At 33.1% G+C, this 20,505-nt stretch overlaps 1 protein-coding gene and 2 long non-coding RNA genes across 7 annotated transcripts; 1 reads left to right on the plus strand and 2 right to left on the minus strand.

The window, feature by feature from the left end:
• Window positions 1-310: 310 nt before the first annotated feature.
• On the minus strand, window positions 311-2,789 carry LOC149033430 (uncharacterized). The gene is made up of 2 exons (XR_016178988.1): window positions 2,669-2,789; window positions 311-534 (listed from the first exon to the last, which is right to left on the minus strand). It is a non-coding gene; the product is annotated as an uncharacterized LOC149033430 (long non-coding RNA).
• On the plus strand, window positions 2,775-20,379 carry Cadps (calcium-dependent secretion activator 1). Of its 5 annotated transcripts, none has more exons than XM_089179685.1 (16): window positions 2,775-2,917; window positions 4,266-4,498; window positions 11,330-11,926; window positions 12,105-12,272; window positions 13,065-13,556; window positions 13,752-14,158; window positions 14,297-14,761; window positions 15,501-15,860; window positions 16,349-16,588; window positions 16,812-17,115; window positions 17,554-17,722; window positions 17,813-18,264; window positions 18,330-18,488; window positions 18,642-18,758; window positions 18,844-19,082; window positions 19,628-20,379. In XM_089179685.1, exons 3-16 carry the CDS (start codon window positions 11,510-11,512, stop codon window positions 19,833-19,835), a joined length of 4,197 nt encoding a protein of 1,398 aa, XP_089035811.1. In that variant the 5' UTR covers window positions 2,775-2,917; window positions 4,266-4,498; window positions 11,330-11,509; the 3' UTR covers window positions 19,836-20,379. The 5 variants fall into 5 exon arrangements, with proteins under 5 accessions (XP_089035811.1, XP_089035810.1, XP_089035812.1 ...); XM_089179684.1 differs by lacking the exon at window positions 2,775-2,917 and adding an exon at window positions 3,944-4,085; XM_089179686.1 differs by lacking the exon at window positions 2,775-2,917 and adding an exon at window positions 3,944-4,085 and having other exon boundaries at window positions 18,645-18,758.
• LOC149033431 (uncharacterized) lies at window positions 6,340-8,569 on the minus strand. The gene is made up of 2 exons (XR_016178989.1): window positions 7,864-8,569; window positions 6,340-6,978 (listed from the first exon to the last, which is right to left on the minus strand). It is a non-coding gene; the product is annotated as an uncharacterized LOC149033431 (long non-coding RNA).
• Window positions 20,380-20,505: the final 126 nt, after the last annotated feature.

Here is a 20,505-nt window from a genome sequence, read left to right on the forward strand (position 1 = left end):
AACCTATTTCTTGGTGGTTGGCACAGCGCCAGAATTTCTACTGAGTGCTGCTGACTCTTTGACATCACGACAAAATAACCTCGTCCTCGAGCTAGGTCATGAATGTTTTCAAAATTCGATGGAAAGTATGAGAGGGAGAGAGAGAGAGAGAGAGAGAGAGAGAGAGGAAGAGAGAGAAAGAGGATGCAACCATTCGTAAGGATCCTTCTGGAGTTATCATTACTGGACCAAAACGTTTTATTTTTTGCTTCAAACTTACGAAAATATATAAGAGAAAAATATTATTTTATAAATCCTCTTCATATATATATTCTCTTACTAATCTTAGTTCTTAAATATCTTATTAGGGATTTTTCCTTTTATTTCTTATTCTTTTTCTTCCAAATACGTATCATCCATCTTCCTTTGGAACGAACGAACAGATCTTCTAGAGCTTTTGTACAAAGCACACACAACAAGTTTTCTATAATTTCAACGAATAATGGGCCCAGGAGCTTTCCAATTTCAACGATTCGAAGTAAATGCTTGACCTTGCTGAAAACGGAATAAAATTTATAGAAGCTTTATTGTCAAGCAAGCTACTGGCCTTCGTGGATGTTCGTGAAAACTACGATGGTACTGCTGTTAATGGTACTGCAGTACCACCTATTTCGAGTGATATCATTTTCTATGTTAAAATAAGCGCTCGCGTGAGAGAGAAAGAAAAAGAAATAAAGAAAGAAAGAAAGAAAGAAAGAAGGAAGGAAGGAAGGAAGGAAGGAACGAGAGAGGGAACATTGCATTGTGCACAAATAGGTGGTTTCGATCGATTCTTCCCTTTTTATTATTCCCTTTTATTTCATTATATTTCTCTCTTTCTTTTGCGCGCGTTCGCTTGCTCGCGTTATGATGATAGAAGAATGCAGAAACGATTAATAACGAGATAAAGTCGTTAGCTTCAGTGCCACGTTACGAGCCATTATTTCTAACGGATTGGCAGGCAGATCGGTCTTCTAATGTCTTTTCTAAAGGTTCTCATTCAATAGCTCGGTCACCATGACCACCATGAGAGATAAAGAGAGATAGATAGAAGGACTCTTAACGTCGCAACGCGTTTAACACGAATTCTATAATCACAAGTACCAATATGTATGACCATTGACAAGTTTGATGAATCATGACGATTTCTCTCTGTTATTTATTTTAATTGATTATGTCAAATAGAGAAAAATTTTGTAAGAACGATTGGTTTTTCTATAAGCATTGATGATTCATCGACGGTCGTTGTCGTTCGATTGTCTATGCTTACGTCATTCGGTAAAAAATCGCTTACGTTGCACTCTCACCGGGCATAGTTCTTCACATTCTTTCGTTTGAACCTTTGAAAATCTAGCCAGCCATACTCTGGACTGTAGTATGCTCGACACCAAGTGCAGAATACTTACCGTTGAACTTGATCGCTTGTTAGGATCAATGCCAACGATATAGTAAGTTTATCGCTTTTAGGATCGTGTATCTATCATCTTATATGATCTATTAATCTTTATAAATTGAGTTATTTGATATCTATATATATGTATATATATGTATTTCCGAAAGATCATTTTCATTTTTTTGTGACAATGATAAATTTTTAGTATCACGTTGCAAAAACAGATATATATGTTCAAGGCTATCTATTTATTTTTTTATTATTTAGTACAGATGAGAAAGTTAGTTTGAATAAAGGTTTTCTAAAAATCATATCGATACTACGAAAAGAATAGAAAAAAGGTTTCGAAACTATGCATTTAATTTTTAGTAGGCCAACGACACGCTTTTTATTGTCTGATTTCAAATACCGACGATAATAAGCGTTAAATATTACCGGTAGGGGATCGTGGTCTGACCACAAACTGTTATTACTACTTTTAATCGTGTTTTCTAACCGATTTGTCATTCCACAGGCGTCGTGGGCTGTTCGTACGGTACGAACGAGTCACTTATTTGGACAACGAAGAAGAGAAAGAAAAAGAGAGAAGAGAAATGATAAATGATAAGCTTACAAGCCAATCCTATAGACGTCCCTGTCCTTCGTTTTCTTTTATGTAAAATCAATATTCCCAGAAGTTTTTTTAACATCAATGTATGTTACTTACTTTTATACTTATATACTTGAGATGCTTCGAATCAAAAATGAAAAAAAGAACGATCGATGAACATTGTCTCTCATGAGTATTGTAACGCAACATATATCAAGCGTCACTAATCCAGATTAGAAACGACATCTCGGATTAAAGATTTCCTTTTCTCCTTTCTTTTTCTTTTTCTTTTTAAATGAGAGAGAGAGAGAGAGAGAGAGACATTAATTTAAAGATAATACCTTTTTTATTTAATATAAGGGGTTAATTCCGTGTTACGCGTAGAAATGTATGGATATTGATTTGAAATAAATTATCATGATTTTAAAATCTGTGTAAAGCTAATCTCATAAGTAAAACAAATGTTTATACGATCGTGAAAAGATTTAATAAGATTGACGAAATCAACGGGACTATTTTTAAAATATCGTCACGTATAAGCACAAGTTTAAATTCTCTGTTTTTTTTTTTTTCGTTTTTAGTTTCCTTTTTCTTATATTTTTGTTTCCTTTTTTCTTAGGTTCGCTCTTGCCATCTTTCAACGGACAAGCTTTCAAAGACGGACTTACGATGATAATCTTAGGTAGTCTACCGCCGGCGCAGGTTCTACGTACGCTCGACACGTACATACCTTCTACTAGTCGCATGAAAATGACACTGTCAAGCTCAACACGACTCGCGGGGATCCACTTGACCTAAAATACTGGAAGAAGCAGAAGCAGAAAAAGAAGAAGAAAAAGCGGAAGAAGAAGAAAAAGAAATGGAAAAAGAAGATGATGAAGAGGAGGAAGAAAAAAAAGATTGGCCTAAAGCTAAAAGTACGGTTGTGTTTCTTTTACATCTCTTTTTTGGTACTCACACGTACTTACATGTCTGTGAGAAAAACTCGACCTAACAAAGGATTGACAAAAAGGATTTAAGGGGGATGTATCCCTTTACCCGGTAATCCCCAAATCCTTTAGCTTGACCCTGTCCTTCTCTGACTTTTTCTATCTCAATTTCTTTCCTTTTTTTTTTATTTTCTCATTTTCTTCATACTTTTCTTACCCCTTCCAATATTCCTTTCTTTTACTTTCTTTTTTTTCTTAATCTCACTCTGTCTGCCTCTCTCTCTCTCTCTCTCTCTCTCTCTCTCTCTCTCTCTTTCAGAATATCATCTAGTGTATATGTATATATAAAAAAACGATCTAAGAAAGTGCTAAGAGAAGTCCTACGGATATCTGCGTACAGTTTGGAACGCTCAGCTGCTACAACCGACGACCGCGCAGCCGATCGATGGCCCAGTAGCACTTGTGTCTCCCCACTTCTAACTTTAGTCGTGCGTTTCTACGTCCTACCCCTTGCACTCTTCGTCTGCCTTCCGTGTTCACCCTTTCTCTTTATATACTCCCTCTCTTTCTAACGTCATGCTTTTTCATCATACCTCCTCTATCTTTACCGACACTTGCAGCGCAACCCCCGAACCGCGCAAGTACCGTTTTCCATTCGAAGCATACTTGCGTCACGTCACGACGTTTGTCCCTCATCATTGGACTGATCTAATTACCAAGGAGAAAGCGTGCCTTTTAGCATGGTTAATTGCGTAAAAAGAAAAATTTAATAATAATAACAATAATAATAATATGACCGCCCCTTTTCTTTCACTTTGCTACAGATGTGTCAAATTTCATCTCCACTGTTTCTCTAACGCATACATATGCATATACATTTTCACATGCATGTAAATATATATATATATATATAAATGTATTTGTAAATATATGAAAAGAAGACTAATGCAAAAGGGTAGGATGTGCAAAGGGAGTAAAAGCAAGCACATATATACACTTGTATGCTTGTATATTACAACCACCGTGTTTCGTGGCTCCCTCTCTATCGTTCCCGCTGCCGACACAGCGCTTTCCGTCTCTCTCATTTTTCGGCACGTCAGTCGACGAACGGAGCCAGTCGTACGCGCCACCCTGCGGATCACCGCAAGGATCCGTCGTTCGTTTTATTCGCTTTTACAACCCTCGAACAATTCTCTCTTTCTCTTTCTCCCTTTATTTCTTTCTTACTTTGTTTCTATCATTTTTTATCTTTGTTTCGGTTACTCAATTACTGGTTTTTATTGATAAGTTTGATTGTTATCTAATCTCACCCTTTTTTTCTCTTCGTTTCCTCCAGAATAAAACGTCATCGCTAACGAAGAATCTGTCACGTCTGTAACTACTTATAGAAGACTATTATTCATCAATAGAAGCGCAACACATATTACTAAATAATAATAATAATAATTTGACATCAATCAAGATCTTCTAATCGAAAAATCGTGTACGTGTACGTGTTTCAAGAGACATCATATAATGACTGTACAATTGTCCTCTCCTATGTCGTGACCACGCTACATCTGATACGAGGTTAGTCTCTCTGTGTGCGTGCATGTCCATGTGTATGTGCATGTGCGTGCTTACGTGCATGCGTACATTCTTACGTGTACGTGAAACTTAAGATCAAGATACGATTAACTTTCTCAAGGTATTATCATCAACATCGTCTCCTGTTCTCGCTCCCTTTTTGCTTTGGACACACCCAACTTTAACAGACGTCCTTTTTGCGGCTGCGAAACAGCCGATATGCCTTGCCTGGCTACCAGTAGCAATGGCGAAGCCACTAGTTCGTGTTCAAGCTAGATCAATAACACACTGCTGAGAAATCCAAGCAGACTCGCGACACCGAGTAACATGCTCTTCCTTTTAGCTCTTTTATCTTTTTTATTTATTTATTTAGTACTCATATGTAAAGAATTGTGTCTTTACTTTATTCAAAGAAATCATGGTCGATTTATTATACAAGAACGTTCTAAGTTCTTTCACATTGATATATGATTTAATTTTATATAGAAAACAGGTGTTTTTATTCGTAATATTATTTGACATTATTATTTCTTAGTTTTTGATGTTTAATTAATTCCAAAAACTCTCTTTCTTTTTCTCTTTCTCTCCTATGTTTTTTCTTTCTTTTTCTTTTTTCTTCTCTCAAGGGGTTAATTTTGGTCTAATACTTAATAGAGAGAAAAATATAAAAATCTTGGCACACACACACACACACACACACACACACACACACACAGTGCATGCACACCAACAACGTACCATTGTGATTATCACCAAGCTGGAATAGCAATTACGAAGGATTCAATTCATTTTTAATGAGAACCTACCCTACCTACCCTTTAGCGAAATTTACTCGAGTAGATCTATTTTTCTTCGTTTCTTTCCCTTTTTTTTATGTATTACCTTTCTTTTTCTTTTTTCTTTTTTTTTTTTTTAACGGATTAAGATCTATACGCGAGTAGCGTTCGTAGTCTATAGAAAGAGTTGAGCTTTGGTTTGATAAAAAAAAAAAGAGAAAAGAAAAGAAAAAGGAAAGATTTAGAAAAAGAGGGAGAGAAAGAAGGGAAAAAAAATACTCTCTGAATGCGGAAGCTCAGCTCTGTTTAAGAGTAGAGCTCAAAATTACGGAAACGAGGACACGTTTCCCAAAGCGCTGATGATGGATTGCTCTTTCACTCTCTCTCACCCTTTTTTTTTTATTCTTCCTTTCTTTTTCTACTTGATTATGTATTTGATAACGACTTTTCCGTGCATTTTCTCGTGGAAAATTTTTTTCTTCTTGTTTTCTTCTTATTTTTCTTCTTCTTCTTCTTCTTCTTTTCTTCTTTCTGTATTTTTTTACCCTTTCATTTTTTAGATCGTTGATTAAAAAACAAGGATTTGAAGACAAACAAAAATGTTCGAAGCAACATGGTTATTTTCTTTTCTCTCGTTTGATATAAGATAGAACTGTTATAGAGTTCATTTAAAAACTGGTTTCGTTATCCATCAAACTGAATAGGGGGGGGAAACACTAGCAAACGGTCGGTGGCTTCGTCATTCATGTTACAACAGGAAAAGGTTTTATCGCATTTGTGGTATACAGATATAGATCCCTATATATATACATATATATAGGAAAAAGTCTTCGATATTGTTCAGATTTAATATTTATCTTTTTTATATCTATATATATATTTATTTAATATAAATTAATTTATATTTAATATTTATATTTTTTATATATGTATATATATCTAAAAAAATAGATTATATTTGTTATTATATAATATAAAATATAATATATAATATATAATATAAAATATATATATATATATAAAATATTTATATTATTATATTATATATTATGTAATATAAAAAAGATATTTACTATTATAATATATATATTTAGTTATTTAATATATATATATTTTTTAGGAAAAGGTACATACTTCGATATTGTCCAGATTTAATATTTATCTTTGTTATTTTTTCTTCTGTTCTTTTTCTAAGATCGTTTAAAACGGCAACCGTTTAAACAAGAACGTCGATAATCTGGATTACGTTGTTTGTCCTATTAAATAGGCCGCTGTCCAATCGATATTATTTGTTATCTCTTCTCTTTTTTCTCTCTCTCTCATTCTCTCTGTTTCTCTCTACTTTCCTTTTTCTGTTTTTTTTTTTTTCCTTTCTTTTTTCTACGAACACAGAGAGAGAAATGCAAAATTTCATTGCGTTTGAATTATATTTCAATATAATTTGAATTTATATTTGTTTTAAATTTGTTTTGAGTTTGTTCTATCGTCACCATTCGACATAAATCGAATAGGCTAATGATTTTTTTTTAATTGAAAAATTGATCATAAAGCCCATTTTTCTTTTTTCTTTTTTCACCTCGATTAGCTTCATTTAATGTCTGACGTTTGACTTTAATGCGGTTTCAAAGAAAAACTTTTTTTTCTTTTATTCCTTTTTTTCCCTTTCTTTTTTTTCTGTTTCTTCTTCTTCTTCTTCTACTTTAAAATCTGCAAGCATAGAAAGCTATCATTAATATTAAACAGGCTTGTAATGCGGATACGCAAGAGAAGCTTCCAAGTTAGAAAAAGTATAATGGAAAGAATTAATGGGTACTTTATACTATTCTGTATTGTTAATGAATATTTGTTAAAGTATTTAAATTGTTCTTTTAAATGAAAAAAAAAGATATTCAGAGATTACAAATAATAATTGTTAAAACTTAACTTGATAAATGATTGTACAAAGGTGATAACTAATAAGAAAAATTACCAGAAATGTAGGAATATGTAAATAAATCGTATAAATAATTACTTTCGTAAGTTTGCAATGTACAAAAAATTATGCAACATTAATTTGTTAAATTCATGTTTAAAGTTTTAAATTTCTAATTGATAAAGAGACGTAATATAATAAATGGTATGCATAATTAACAGATCATTAGTTAACAAATTGACGCAGTGTAAATGAAGAAACTAAATATCATAGTTTTGAAATCATAAATAAATATGATTTATTTAACTTAGTATTGTTGTTGTATTTGAATTACAATGAAGTCGTCTAGACGGTTTTCGCGTGTTGAGTGTTTTATGAAAAATTCATAAAGATTAATTGGACCGGGCTTAAATACAAATGAGATTTTATCGGTTTCTTTACGCAAACAAGTCCTTTAAAATCTAATAAACTTTTTCATCAAATAAATCTATGATTATTTAACAAAAAAGAAGAAGTAAATATATATATACATTTATTTAGTTTGTTATCATGTGTTTCATAGTATTATACAAGTTTTGTTATTTTAATTATTTGAATTTAATTAATCAAACAATATATATATATATATATATATATATATATATATATATATATATATAAATGTTCATGTTTTTACGCACATTCGAGTAGGAAGATAAGCTCGTTCCACTATGACCTTTATAGATTTTTTGCTTCATCATTCATTAATTGACTATCTCGTAAAGTGTCGTAAAGCACACACTTTTATCCACGCGAATTACACGCACCTACACAAAAAAACTTGTACGTAGGTAAAAAAAAATGAAGGTAGATATTATATTTTGCAAGATAGTAAAAATATGAACAGATTGTTTTGAAATATATATCTATATAAATATCTTTATTGTTGCATTTATAGCTATTAGATGTATTATCAATTTTTTTTTTGCTTTTACTTTATTATATTCATTCAGGTATATTTAAATTTTTATTTTCCATGTTTCAGAATTTCTCATTTTTCATTCTCGTATTTTCACATTGTATGAGAAAAAGATAAAGATATATATAGATAGATAGATTCAATGTAGACGACAAATCTTTTCCTCTCACAGTTGGATGCACTCTCTTGCATAGGACGCATACAAGCACAAAACTTTTGCATTCACAAGGACATGTATTTTTCATATTTACGAGATCGCCCATAGAGAGTAGAACTAAGAGTGGCTGGAGAGAGAGAGAGAGAAAGAAAAATATTCATTCAATGGAAAATAATTTTCTTTGAATTTTTCACTAAAATTTCGGTCTCGTATAATATTGAAAGAACTTCTCGTTTATTATCAAACTTTCTATATATATATATATATATATATATATATATATATATTATTATAATATATTATTTCTTTTATATTCTTATTTGTCAGATTATAATAAAATAACATATGGAAGAGACGAATGTGACTGTATAAACACGATTGTTTCGTTAACGAATAGAATCAGATAAATTTTTATTTATTTAATCGTCGAATCGTGTAAAATAAATAAATTCATGAATTTGATTATATTAATCGATGCACATTTTTATCATCTATTATCTTTCGATTTAACAAGGACCATATTTTACCATTTCTCTCTCTCTCTCTCTCTCTCTCTCTCTCTCTCTCTCTCTGTTATGCAATTAATATTTAAAATATAAAATAAATAAAAGATGAAAATAAACAAAGATTAAAAGTGTCGTCGATGAATCGTTTGTTTAATAAATAGATTATATTCATTTTTTTTTATTCGTAAGGATTAAATATAAATAAATATAAAAAAATAAATAAGAAAAAAGTATACAAAAATTATCGATAAAATACGAAAAGAATATTTTGTTTATCGCGATGATGTTTAAATAGAAGCTAACACCGTAAACATTTGAGATGATATATAAATTTTATTTACTCCGATACAACATATGTATTATATCATACATATTGTCACATAATTATGCAGAAATAATGTGCGCAAGTCCATGAGGTATTTCAATTAAAGTTGTGCGTCATATTTTCCATAAATCGATGTTTTAACATAATATTGTCTACACCTACGTTTACTCTTATGAATCATTTGCCGTTTGATAAATCACCTGTTATATGTTAATAATAATCTAAGAAATATATTTATAATAATCAATTATGATCGTAGTATCATAAATAATTATTATAAATATTAATAATAAATTAAGTTCATTAGTATGAGATATAAATGTAATAAGTTAATACGTTATATAGTATAATATAATAAGTAATAAGTTATTATTTTTTTTATACTTTTATATATTATATATTATAAATATAAGTATAAATATAATATAATTATAATATATATTAAATATAAATATATATTTTTTATACTTATTATTGAATAATAACTTATAATAGTAACAACATAAGTTATTACTACATATAACGTTTTAACTTACAATACTTAATACGTAATATAAGTTACTGAAAGAAAAAGAAAAAGGAAAAGAAAAAGGAAAAGAAATTAAATAATGATATTAATCATGCGTTATAGGATGTTCATAGTTTGTTAATCGAATAGAGACGAAGGACAAATTTCGATCAAAGCTCTACATTGGAAGTAAAAGGCAGCTTTTCTATGTACGCGTCGGTCTTGCATTAATAATGTACTAAAACGATTACTTTGAGGGTTCTCTCAGCCTCTCTCTCTCTCTCTCTCTCTCTATCTCTCTGTCACTTAAGGATCATGGGGTGTAAATAGTGTTCGAATTTTCAAGACGAGTACTATGACAAAGGATACGTGTCTGAAAGTGTGTCTTTGGATTTAATTAGATCTACGGTTCTTTCCCTTTATTGTAAATGATATTATCGAACTTATGTACATTTCATTTATGCTTTTATATACCTAACATTATTACAAATTTTTTAAATTCTTCGATAGAACATTATCTTTTAATCAATCTATTTTTCTTTGATTATTTCACGATTAATTTATTTATTTTCATTTAATAGTTTTATCTAAACATTAGATGTTTAATTTGTATAAAACATTTCAAATATTGAAATCTTGCATAATTGATCCTTATGTATATTTTTGTATACGAATCTATTTATACCATCATGTTTCTAGTAGAAAATAGTGAAAGTTTTGTCTCTTTTTCTACTTTTTCTTTTTTTTTCTTTTTTTTCCTAACGGTTACGTGACAAATGTTGAGTAGTAATAGCTTAGATCTATATATATATATATATGTATATATGGATATACACACACAGAATCTATGTATCTATGTATATTCACTTTCCGTGCTTAGAATGACATTCGGTATCAACGTTACGGCGGAAACATTTGCATTTCTGGGTTAGGTGTGTATTAACGGGCCCGTATGCGTGTTTATCGTTTTGTAGTCTTGTTTTATCATTAACACAAGCTCATTTCTATAATACCGAGAAAAGAGGTATATTAAATGCTTATCAGACACATTTAAAATAAACATATACGGTACATTGTTTCAATTTTCATTGTAGAAAATCACTGAAAGAAAATTTATGTTAATTTATTGTATACAAATATACAGAGAGATATATTTTTTATTGTTTTTTATTTTATCGATTGTTTTCTCTTTGTGTGTTTGAAAAAAAAATCTTTTCTTTGATATGTTCCTGACTTATCATCGATATTTCCACTTACTTCATATCACTGTGCAATCTGTAAAAGCTTTCTCTGAGAGAGTGAAATATTACAGTCAATGATGTATATATGTATAATATATGCATACACTTTTACTCTAAAGCCGTTCAGTTTCCCTTGAAACCTTAAAGCATTTCAAAAGAGTGGGATAGTCGTGAAAGTACGATGATGATGATGGAGGACGTGTTCTTTTGAGTAGTAAAAGACGAATATAGTCAGACGATTCTAAACTCGTTTCCATGAAATAAGTTTCTCTCTGTGAATTTGTTAACATTGCTTTGCTCCCTTTTCTTTTTTTCAGAAAAATACGTAACAAGACGATTATTAAACAAAAGCATATACATAATAAAGATGAATTAATTATTTTTTTTAATGAATAAAAAGATAATTCTTTTATACAATATGTTTAATAATGATATTTGATTTAATTTGTAGAAATAAGAAGAAAAAGAAATTGAAGATAAGAACCTGGGGACAACTAAGAATCTAAGATAATTTATTTGAGCAAGACGGATCCGTGATCAAGTGAAGCGGCTGGACCTCCAAATTGGGAGGTCGAGGACCGCTCGGTGAAGCGTTTGGGCCTTGGTAGAAGGCCTAACATATATATAAAATATGATAGATCCAAGTTCATCGGAGGAGGAAAGCGAAGAGGACCAGAGTACTCACCATGGAGGTGGCGGCGGTGGTCGTGGAGGTAGCGGAAGCTCCCACGGCTCCCACCACTATCCTCCTGGTGGTCCTGGTAGTGGTACAGTTTCCGGGAGCGTTGGTTCGCTCGCATCGGGCATCACCGCGTCTCCTGGTGGCTCGAACCACGTCGGTCCACCCGGTGGTATTGGGGTACAACCCCGTACTACCGGGGCTCTTTCGCAAGATTCTGCCTCCGCTCTCGACGTACCAAGTATTTCTAGCGCGAGAAATTCTTTGTCACCTTCTATGAGTGCAGCTCAAGATGCTGCAAATTATTCTCAAAGACCAACGAGCCCTTCGCCATCCGTTGCAAGTGAAAAAACTGAAGTGGATTTGCAGGTATCGTCTTATCGTTGACCTTCACTACTTGTTATCTTTCTCCAATAACCATTTTTAAACATTTTAAAGTATTATTTCATTTTCAGGTACCTACTGTTATATGTTGTCTTTGATTTAATCGTTTTTTGCTCTAATAGTTTTATATAATTAATTGAATATATTTGTTGGATACCTTTAGGATAAACAAGAAAGAGAAGAGGAAGAACGAAAGACAAGGATACAACTGTACGTTTTTATCTCACGATGCATTGCTTATCCATTCAATGCGAAACAACCGATGGATATGACACGCAGGCAAATGAAAGTAACGAAGCAGCAACTTGAAACGATCTGCTCTCGCTTTCAGGTGAATGGAGCTTTTTTATGTGTTCGTTTGTCGATTGTTCAACTGGAACATGAATATATACAATACTTCTAGTCAGACAAGTTAGATATATGTGTGCACATATACATATATATAATTATTATATATATATATATGTTAGATTTATAATATCGAAAAGCGTCAGAAACCTTTTAAAATAGACGGTAATTTCGCGAAACCTTACACGGTGTCTTATAGTTGATTCGTGTATAACCTTCACCTTCGTTACACTATCTGATAAATCGATGTGATACTCTGCTTTAAATTATCTATACTCACGCCAATGGTCGTCAATAATTACTCTGGTCTAGAGGCCCTAATTACATTAGTTCCTATTTGATCGAATATAAACGCATTATGCAGAAAATTCGTTATTATCGACGATAAATTCACGTGTCGTCGGGTCAAACAAATTTCTGTATTTAAATGAGACTACATTGTAATAAAAATAAAATAAAACAAAAAAATGTTAATTTTGGAAATAACAAGATTACACGAAATAGAAAAATGAGATCTTCGCGTTTAGCATGTTATGCACCAAATGGTTTCAGATAATTTCGTAATTAATTCTAAAGAGCAACCCTTTTTGAAATTTTTATGACGTATGGAATAACATTTGAAATCAGTATTAACGCGAAAGACTAGGTCAATAGGTTAACGAGATACTTCTAATTAAAAGTATTTTGTTAATGAAACAAAAAAAAAAGTAAGGAAGAGAAAAAAAAACACTTGGAACTTTTTATATCAATCTTATTAACCGGTTTCGATTTTCAGGGTTTCTTGAAAGGTGAGACGCAGATAATGGCCGACGAGGCATTCCGCAATGCTATACAGAATTACTTCGACGTATTTCTGAAATCAGACAGAGTAGTTCGAATGGTACAAAGCGGTGCTTGTTCCCAAATCGACTTCCGCGAGGTATTTAAAAAGAACATACAAAAGCGTGTTCGAAGCCTCCAGGAAATCGACGGGTTAAGCAAAGAGACTGTGCTTACGTCCTGGTTGGCCAAATTTGATTGTATTATCAAGGGGACAGGTGATGAAGAAACTAAGAGGCCTTCCAGGATGCAACAGCAGTCTTTAAACTCGGAATTGATATTGTCAAAGGAGCAGTTGTACGACATGTTTCAGCAAATCCTTGGAATCAAGAAGTTTGAACATCAGCTTCTGTTCAATTCCCTCCTGTTGGACTCAGCCGACGAACAGGCTGCCGCCATCAGGAGGGAGCTGGACGGTCGCATACAAAAAGTCAGCGAAATGGAGAAGGTATTTTCATTTATTTCCATTTAATTTACGCTTTTCTTCTCTCCTACACCAGTTATGAACCTACTAAGAAAAAGGGATTTGAATTCAAGAAGAATACGAAGTTAATTTTTTCGATCACTTGATATTATCCTCTTTTTATTTATTATTCCTTTTCTATAAGTCAGAGAAACATCTCTAGCAATCCTTGTCCCATAGAACCGCAAGCTCATGCCGAGGTTCCTCCTGAAAGAGATGGAGTCGCTCTACATCGAGGAGCTCAAGTCGTCTATCAACCTGCTAATGGCTAATTTGGAGTCGTTACCGGTCTCCAAGGGTTCGATAGACAGCAAATACGGGCTGCAGAAGCTGAAGCGCTACAACTATCGTGGTGAGCGCTCCCGCTGCCGCGGTCAGGGTTCCCTCGCTAAACTGGAGGGCGACTCCGCTGATTCCGATCCCCAGCTGTCAAAAATAGACGTCGGCCTGACTTTCCAATTGGAAGTAGTTGTTATGGAGGTCAAAGGCCTAAAGAGTCTAGCATCCAATAAAATAGTTTATTGCACTATGCAAGTGGAGGGTAGCGAGAAGTTACAGACTGATCAGGCTGAAGCGTCCAAACCAATGTGAGTAGTTAAATTATATTTAAGAAAAAAAAAGGGCATGATTAAACGAACGGATAAACGACAACAACAAAAAAAAAAAAAAAAAGAAATAGGATCATGATGTACGTATTTGCCTGTTTTTTCTTTAATGTTGTTTAGGTGGGACACTCAAGGTGATTTCACCACGATGCATCCACTCCCAGTAGTCAAAGTTAGACTTTACACCGAAAATCCGGCAGTATTGGCTTTGGAGGATAAGGAATTGGGAAAAGTTGTACTCAGGCCAACCCCGTTATCGTCCAAGGTACCAGAGTGGCATCGAATGAGGGTACCAAAAAATAATCCCGATCAAGATCTTCGTATGAAGATAGCTTGCCGAATGGATAAGCCGTTGAACATGAAACACTGCGGTTATCTTTACGCTCATGGCAAGTCTGTATGGAAAAAGTGGAAGAAGCGATATTTTGTGTTGGTCCAAGTCTCGCAGTACACATTTGCGATGTGCTCGTATAAAGAAAAGAAAAGCGAGCCGTCGGAAATGATGCAGCTCGATGGCTATACCGTGGACTATATCGAAGCTATTTCCGCTAATATCATGGTCGGCATGGATTTAGAAGGCGGAAGGTAAATTTCCGAAAGAAATATCAAAGGAGATACCTAACGCCCGTAGTGTGGCATGCTCTTAGTACAATTTCTGTAGCCCTTTTCAACGATCAACGGCAATCGGTGATGCATTAACATGTTAATTAAAGTAACGAGCACTTTGTTGGTATTATCACTATTAGAACACTATCTGTACATCCTTTTATTAGGAATGATATCACGATGACTCTTTACAACAGTAGATATTTTATGTTTATTTCATTGTTTTTTCTTTTTTTATTGTATTTTTCTTTTCTACAAATATAATTGTAGAAAAGGTAAAAAGAAAGCTAAAAATAAGATTTTGTCAACGCTTTTAGATCGACTCGAGTTTCAAAAGCTATGACTCGCCATCGAACTGTTTGGGATTCGAGTGTTATTCGAGTATTCGGATTTTTCTTCATAAGATTATCCAAATTCTTTGGAATTATCCGAATTCCATAAGAGATTCGACTAATTTGAGACTCAATTCGACCTAAAAGTTGTGCTTTGTAGTAGATTTTATAGTTTAATGTATATGTATATACATATAGATGGGTGTATAGATAGAATGAACACATGAAACAAGAGTGCACAGATTAATTATGATAAATAAGACATTTCTTATAATATTTCAATGAAAGCAATGCAATTTCAGAAGTGGTATGCTGTGGATAGGTTGATGCTAGGAAAAAAAGTAACGAACAAAAAATTCTGGTCATTCATTACGTGTACTCGACAGGTTCTTTTTCAACGCCTCACGTGATACTGACAATATAATCTTCGCATCGGATGATGAAAACGAATGCCATTTGTGGGTAATGGCTATGTACAGAGCGACAGGACAGTCGCACAAGCCAACACCACCTGTATCCGTGGCAGAGAAGAATTCAACGATTAGTAAAATTCAAGGGGATGCTGACAGAGCTAAGAAAAACGGAATGGAAAATTATATTAGTGCGGATCCATGTAAATTCGATCATCATGCACTTTTCAAATTTCTACAAAATTTAATCCTAGACTATAGACTGAACGACCCTTATTGCTCTTTGGGTTGGTTCTCTCCTGGTCAAGTTTTTGTGCTCGATGAATATTGTGCTAGGTAATGTCATTAACATTATAATTAACGTTGTGCTTTTTAGAAAAAGAGTTAACGAATAATTCATTACGTTTAGATGATGCGTTATAACGTAACCAAGAGTATAATGCGCAAAAATTATTTATTTATGTAATTAATAATGGCGCCTGAAAATTATGCAGTAATCCATATATGTCGATAATGTTGCTTGCTAGCGCCATCTATTAGTATGAAATATTTCCTAGAGAGAGTATGCAACACCGTCGTACACATATGTGAGTTATAATTGCATACTCTGAGGGGTTGTTTCATACTAATAGGTGGTGCTTGTAAACTACATTATCAATGGAGTGTTTGAAGGGTTGCATAAATTCAGGCAGATTAATTACATATTTATACATGTGTAACATTAATAATTATTATTAAAATGAAATAATGAAGGAATTATTTAGAAAAGAAACAATAAGCAGTGAAGCAGTTCATTGAATTAACTAATCTATTAATTGTTATAGATACGGTGTTCGTGGTTGCTTCCGTCATCTTTGCTATCTACATGATCTTCTAGATCGATTTGATCGTGGACTTATGATAGATCCGACATTGTTACACTTTAGCTTTGCATTTTGTGCTACTCACGTTTATGGTAACACCACAGATGGGGTTGGTTCGATAACTCACGAGGAGAAAGATAAATTTCAGGAGGTCAAAGAGAGGCTTAGGAAAATCCTGGAAAAACAAATAACCAATTTCAGGCAAAGTGACAATTTTGAATTTTCTTAGAAAATATTTATAAAACATTATCCATACACACACACACACACACACACACACATTATAAAATTCAATCAATACACGAGTCTACGAAAAGTTCAGTTAATGATCAATGAGCATTGACTAAACTTTTCGTAGACTCGTAAAATGAAATAAGAATTTGAAAGATTTCAAAAAAATAAATAATTCGTATTAATCACACAGATATTGCTTTCCATTTGGACGACCAGAAGGTGCACTTAAATCAACTTTATCCCTTTTGGAACGTGTCTTGATGAAGGACAGTGTAACACCAGTTCCCCAGGAGGAAGTTAAGGGCTTGATAAAGTCCTGTTTAGAAACGGCAGCTCTCGTGAATTACACGAAGTTGTCGGCGGAGGCTAAGATCGAAGACGATTTCAGTGGTGAGGTTTGCGTACCTCCAAGTAAAAAATTGGAGGATTTGATACACCTTGCCGAATTGTGCGTCGATCTCCTCCAACAAAACGAAGAGCATTATTCGGAGGTATTAGTTGGGTTTCTAGAACTGAGTGTCCATTCTCGGAGTTCTCGAGAGAGAGGGTAGCATGCTTCAAAAACGGATTTGGTAAGGATCCGCAGCCTCCTCAGAAGACAAAACTCGCGTTTATTATTATTTTTTGTTCATTATCATTAATCGCGATGAATTTCAAATCAAAAAATGATACCTGAAACTTTCACGTAATACAATAACAACAACAATAATAATAATAGTTACCCTTTCATTTTATTTATATTTTTTTTCTCATATATAAGAATAATAAATTTCATTCATCACTAACGTAAGTTAGACGTTAAGTAGAAGTAGTGTCTTCTGGGTCCTCGAGGACTCCGTGCTCGGGGTAGCGTTCCCACTGCTCTGAGCTAGAAAACAAGTGCCCACCGTATATGTGTGACGTCCAATATTTTCACGATCCGCTCCTACTATACTGTACCGCAGGCGTTCGCCTGGTTCAGCGATCTCATGGTGGAGCACGCCGAGATCTTCTGGTCGCTATTTGCGGTCGATATGGATAAGGTCTTGGCTGAGCAACCACCTGACACCTGGGACAGTTTTCCACTGTTCCAGATTTTGAACGATTATCTTAGGACAGACGGTAAATATAATTCCAATTGAAATTTTTCATTTATTTCTAATTAAAACCATAAATATTATTAATTGTTATTTCATTAAAATTTGTTTGTAGACAACTTGAAAAACGGAAGATTTCATCAACATTTACGCGACACGTTTGCACCGTTGGTTGTGCGATATGTCGATTTAATGGAAACATCAATCGCCCAGTCCATTCACAAAGGATTCGAAAAGGAACGTTGGGAGATCAAAGGAAATGGATGTGCAACTTCTGAAGATCTATTTTGGAAGCTCGATGCTTTGCAATCTTTTATCGGTGGTTTACATTGGCCAGATCAAGAATTTCGTCAACACCTAGAACAACGATTGAAATTAATGGCCTGTGATATGATAGAATCGTGCATTCAGAGGACAGATACGGCTTTTCAGCAATGGCTTAAAAAGGGTGTTACGTTTACATCGACAGATTATATTATACCATCGGAAATATGTGCTATGGTGAACGTTATTTTGGATGCAAAGAATCAAAGCTTTAAACTTTGCACTGTTGAAGGTGTCGATGTGGTATGAAACCAATTTAATCATAATTTTGTAGATAAGAAAAACTTGTATTAATATTTTATTTTCAGCATCAATATCACTCGAAGATCGACGATCTGTTAGAAAAAACTTCAGCTGCTATGAACTTGGGAATGATTAATAAATTAATTACAGTATTGGAAACAACATTGTCCAAGTTATCTCGTTACGATGAAGGATCTCTTATCGGTTCTATACTTAGCTTTACGGTACACCATTCAGTTTTCATTTTGTCAATCGAATAATTGTCAGGAATGTAGCACGAATAATTACTATTGTTTATTTATTTTGTTAAATGCTTTTGCACGTTAAACGTAGATAGTTTTCAAAATATCCTAGATATTTTATGGGACTTTTTGTAGAAGGTGTCGGGAAGCGGTAAGGAAATGGGTGCAGCTTACGTTAATTTCACACGTAATTGTGTGGATCAGATTCGTAGTAAAGTACTCGATGAATTATGGATTTTGACATTTATCGAGGTAAATTATTCTTCATCCTATCGAAATATTAATATATCTTTTTTTTTTTAAATAATTTATTTTATTTTTCTTTTTTTTTTTTTAGCAATGGTACACCGCACAAATTCAAATGCTGTGCACGTGGCTCTCCGAGAGACTTGATCATAGTTTACATCCTTATCAATGTACTTGTCTCGCACACATTGTTAAAAAGATCTACTCGGACTTTGAGCTTCAAGGTGTGATGGAAGAAAAGCTCAACTCGAAGACATATCAGACTATATCCAAGAGGATGCAGACGGAAGAAGCAACTTGTGCCTTAACCATGAGCGCTCAGAACGAAGAGTATGTAATTAATTACTATCTTTTCGTTAATGATATATTGATCATCTAACGATATAATGATCTAAGTCATATATATTTTAATTCATTATTTTAAAAATATGTGTTTTATAGCATGGTCTTGAGCTAAACAATTATTTATTTATTTAATTAATATTGCGCCTGAAAATATGCAACCCTCTACAAAATGTCGGTAAGTTGCTTTGCGAGCGCCATCTATCAATAAAAAACAAAGTATGCAACATCCTCGTACATATCTGTAATTTCAGTTGCATACTCTCAGAGGTTATTTCCTGTTGATAGATGGCGCTCGCAAGCAACGTATTGATAATGCATGAAGTATTGCATATCTGCAGGAGTAAAAATTATTATAGAATTTTTTTATAAATAAATATACATATCAGTTTAAATTATATAAAACGCAAATATACACACATATACTTGTATTTAATAATTTTTAATAATTCATCAGTATTATTTTAGCGTTTAATTTAATTAATTAATTTTGTTGTTTATTCTTTCATTACAAAAAAAAATCAATCTCGCAGAGGAGTTTCCGAGAATGGTAACGACGAAGATGTGGAAAGACCAAAAACAAAGGTGACGATCGTCGAAACAATGGGAGGAGAAGATGCGAATTATGTAGCCAATATTAGCAACGTAACTTCTAACGTTGTTGGCAAAGTCGGCAGTATGTTCGGCAAGGGTATCGGTGGTTTATCTGGCAAATTTGGTGGTGCCACTAGTTGGTTCTAGTTATCATTTTAAAAATAGTATTCTGCCAGTAAAACTTTATATTTGTCTAGAGGAATGTTCCTTTGTTTATAAGTAAATTAAGGACAGAACAGATAGACATAATAAAAACAGAAAGACAGATATACAAACACACATACACATACAATACAATAATACATACATACATACAAGCAGAAAATACGAAAGAAAGAAAGAAAGCAAGAAAGAAAGAGAGAGAAAGGAATAGAACTCAGGTGGCAGGATTTCTAAATAATACATACATACATTATTCTAGCACCGTATTTTAAAACGTATACAATGATTTAGAATTTCGTCCGTACAGCGAATTTTACTTCATTACGAAAAATAAAAAAAAAAGAATAACAAAAAGTGTTTTCATCGATCGGGAATTCCTTCGATTTATCGCTAATTGATTCAAATCTAATTCCCTTTTTTAACTTATGGCAATGTTACGATCGATTGAAGATTTTTTTGAACAAAAAGAAAGAAAAAATGACAGTAAGAAAGAAAAAGAGAGAGAGAGAGAGAGAGAGAGAGAGAGAGAGAGAGAGAGAGAAACATAAAACGTTTCTAATAATACATTCAAATAATTTATCCATTTAATTTGGATATCAGAATAGTAAAAAATGGAAAACAACAAATATGGTGTATCTGTCCATTGAAAAATGAA

This window comes from Polistes dominula, unplaced genomic scaffold (genome assembly GCF_049000335.1).
Source record: "Polistes dominula isolate Pdom_NZ unplaced genomic scaffold, Pdom_raw_medaka contig_27, whole genome shotgun sequence".
NCBI classification, from domain to species: Eukaryota; Metazoa; Arthropoda; class Insecta; order Hymenoptera; family Vespidae; genus Polistes; species Polistes dominula.

Excerpts from the sequence above, each read along its gene's own strand:
- Cadps (XM_089179685.1), top strand. The coding sequence starts at position 11,510 with ATGATAGATCCAAGTTCATCGGAGGAGGAAAGCGAAGAGGACCAGAGT. Across the intron at positions 13,557-13,751 it reads AAGTCAGCGAAATGGAGAAG|AACCGCAAGCTCATGCCGAG; the intron begins GTATTTTCATTT and ends CTTGTCCCATAG. Across the intron at positions 18,265-18,329 it reads CTGTTGAAGGTGTCGATGTG|CATCAATATCACTCGAAGAT; the intron begins GTATGAAACCAA and ends TTTTATTTTCAG.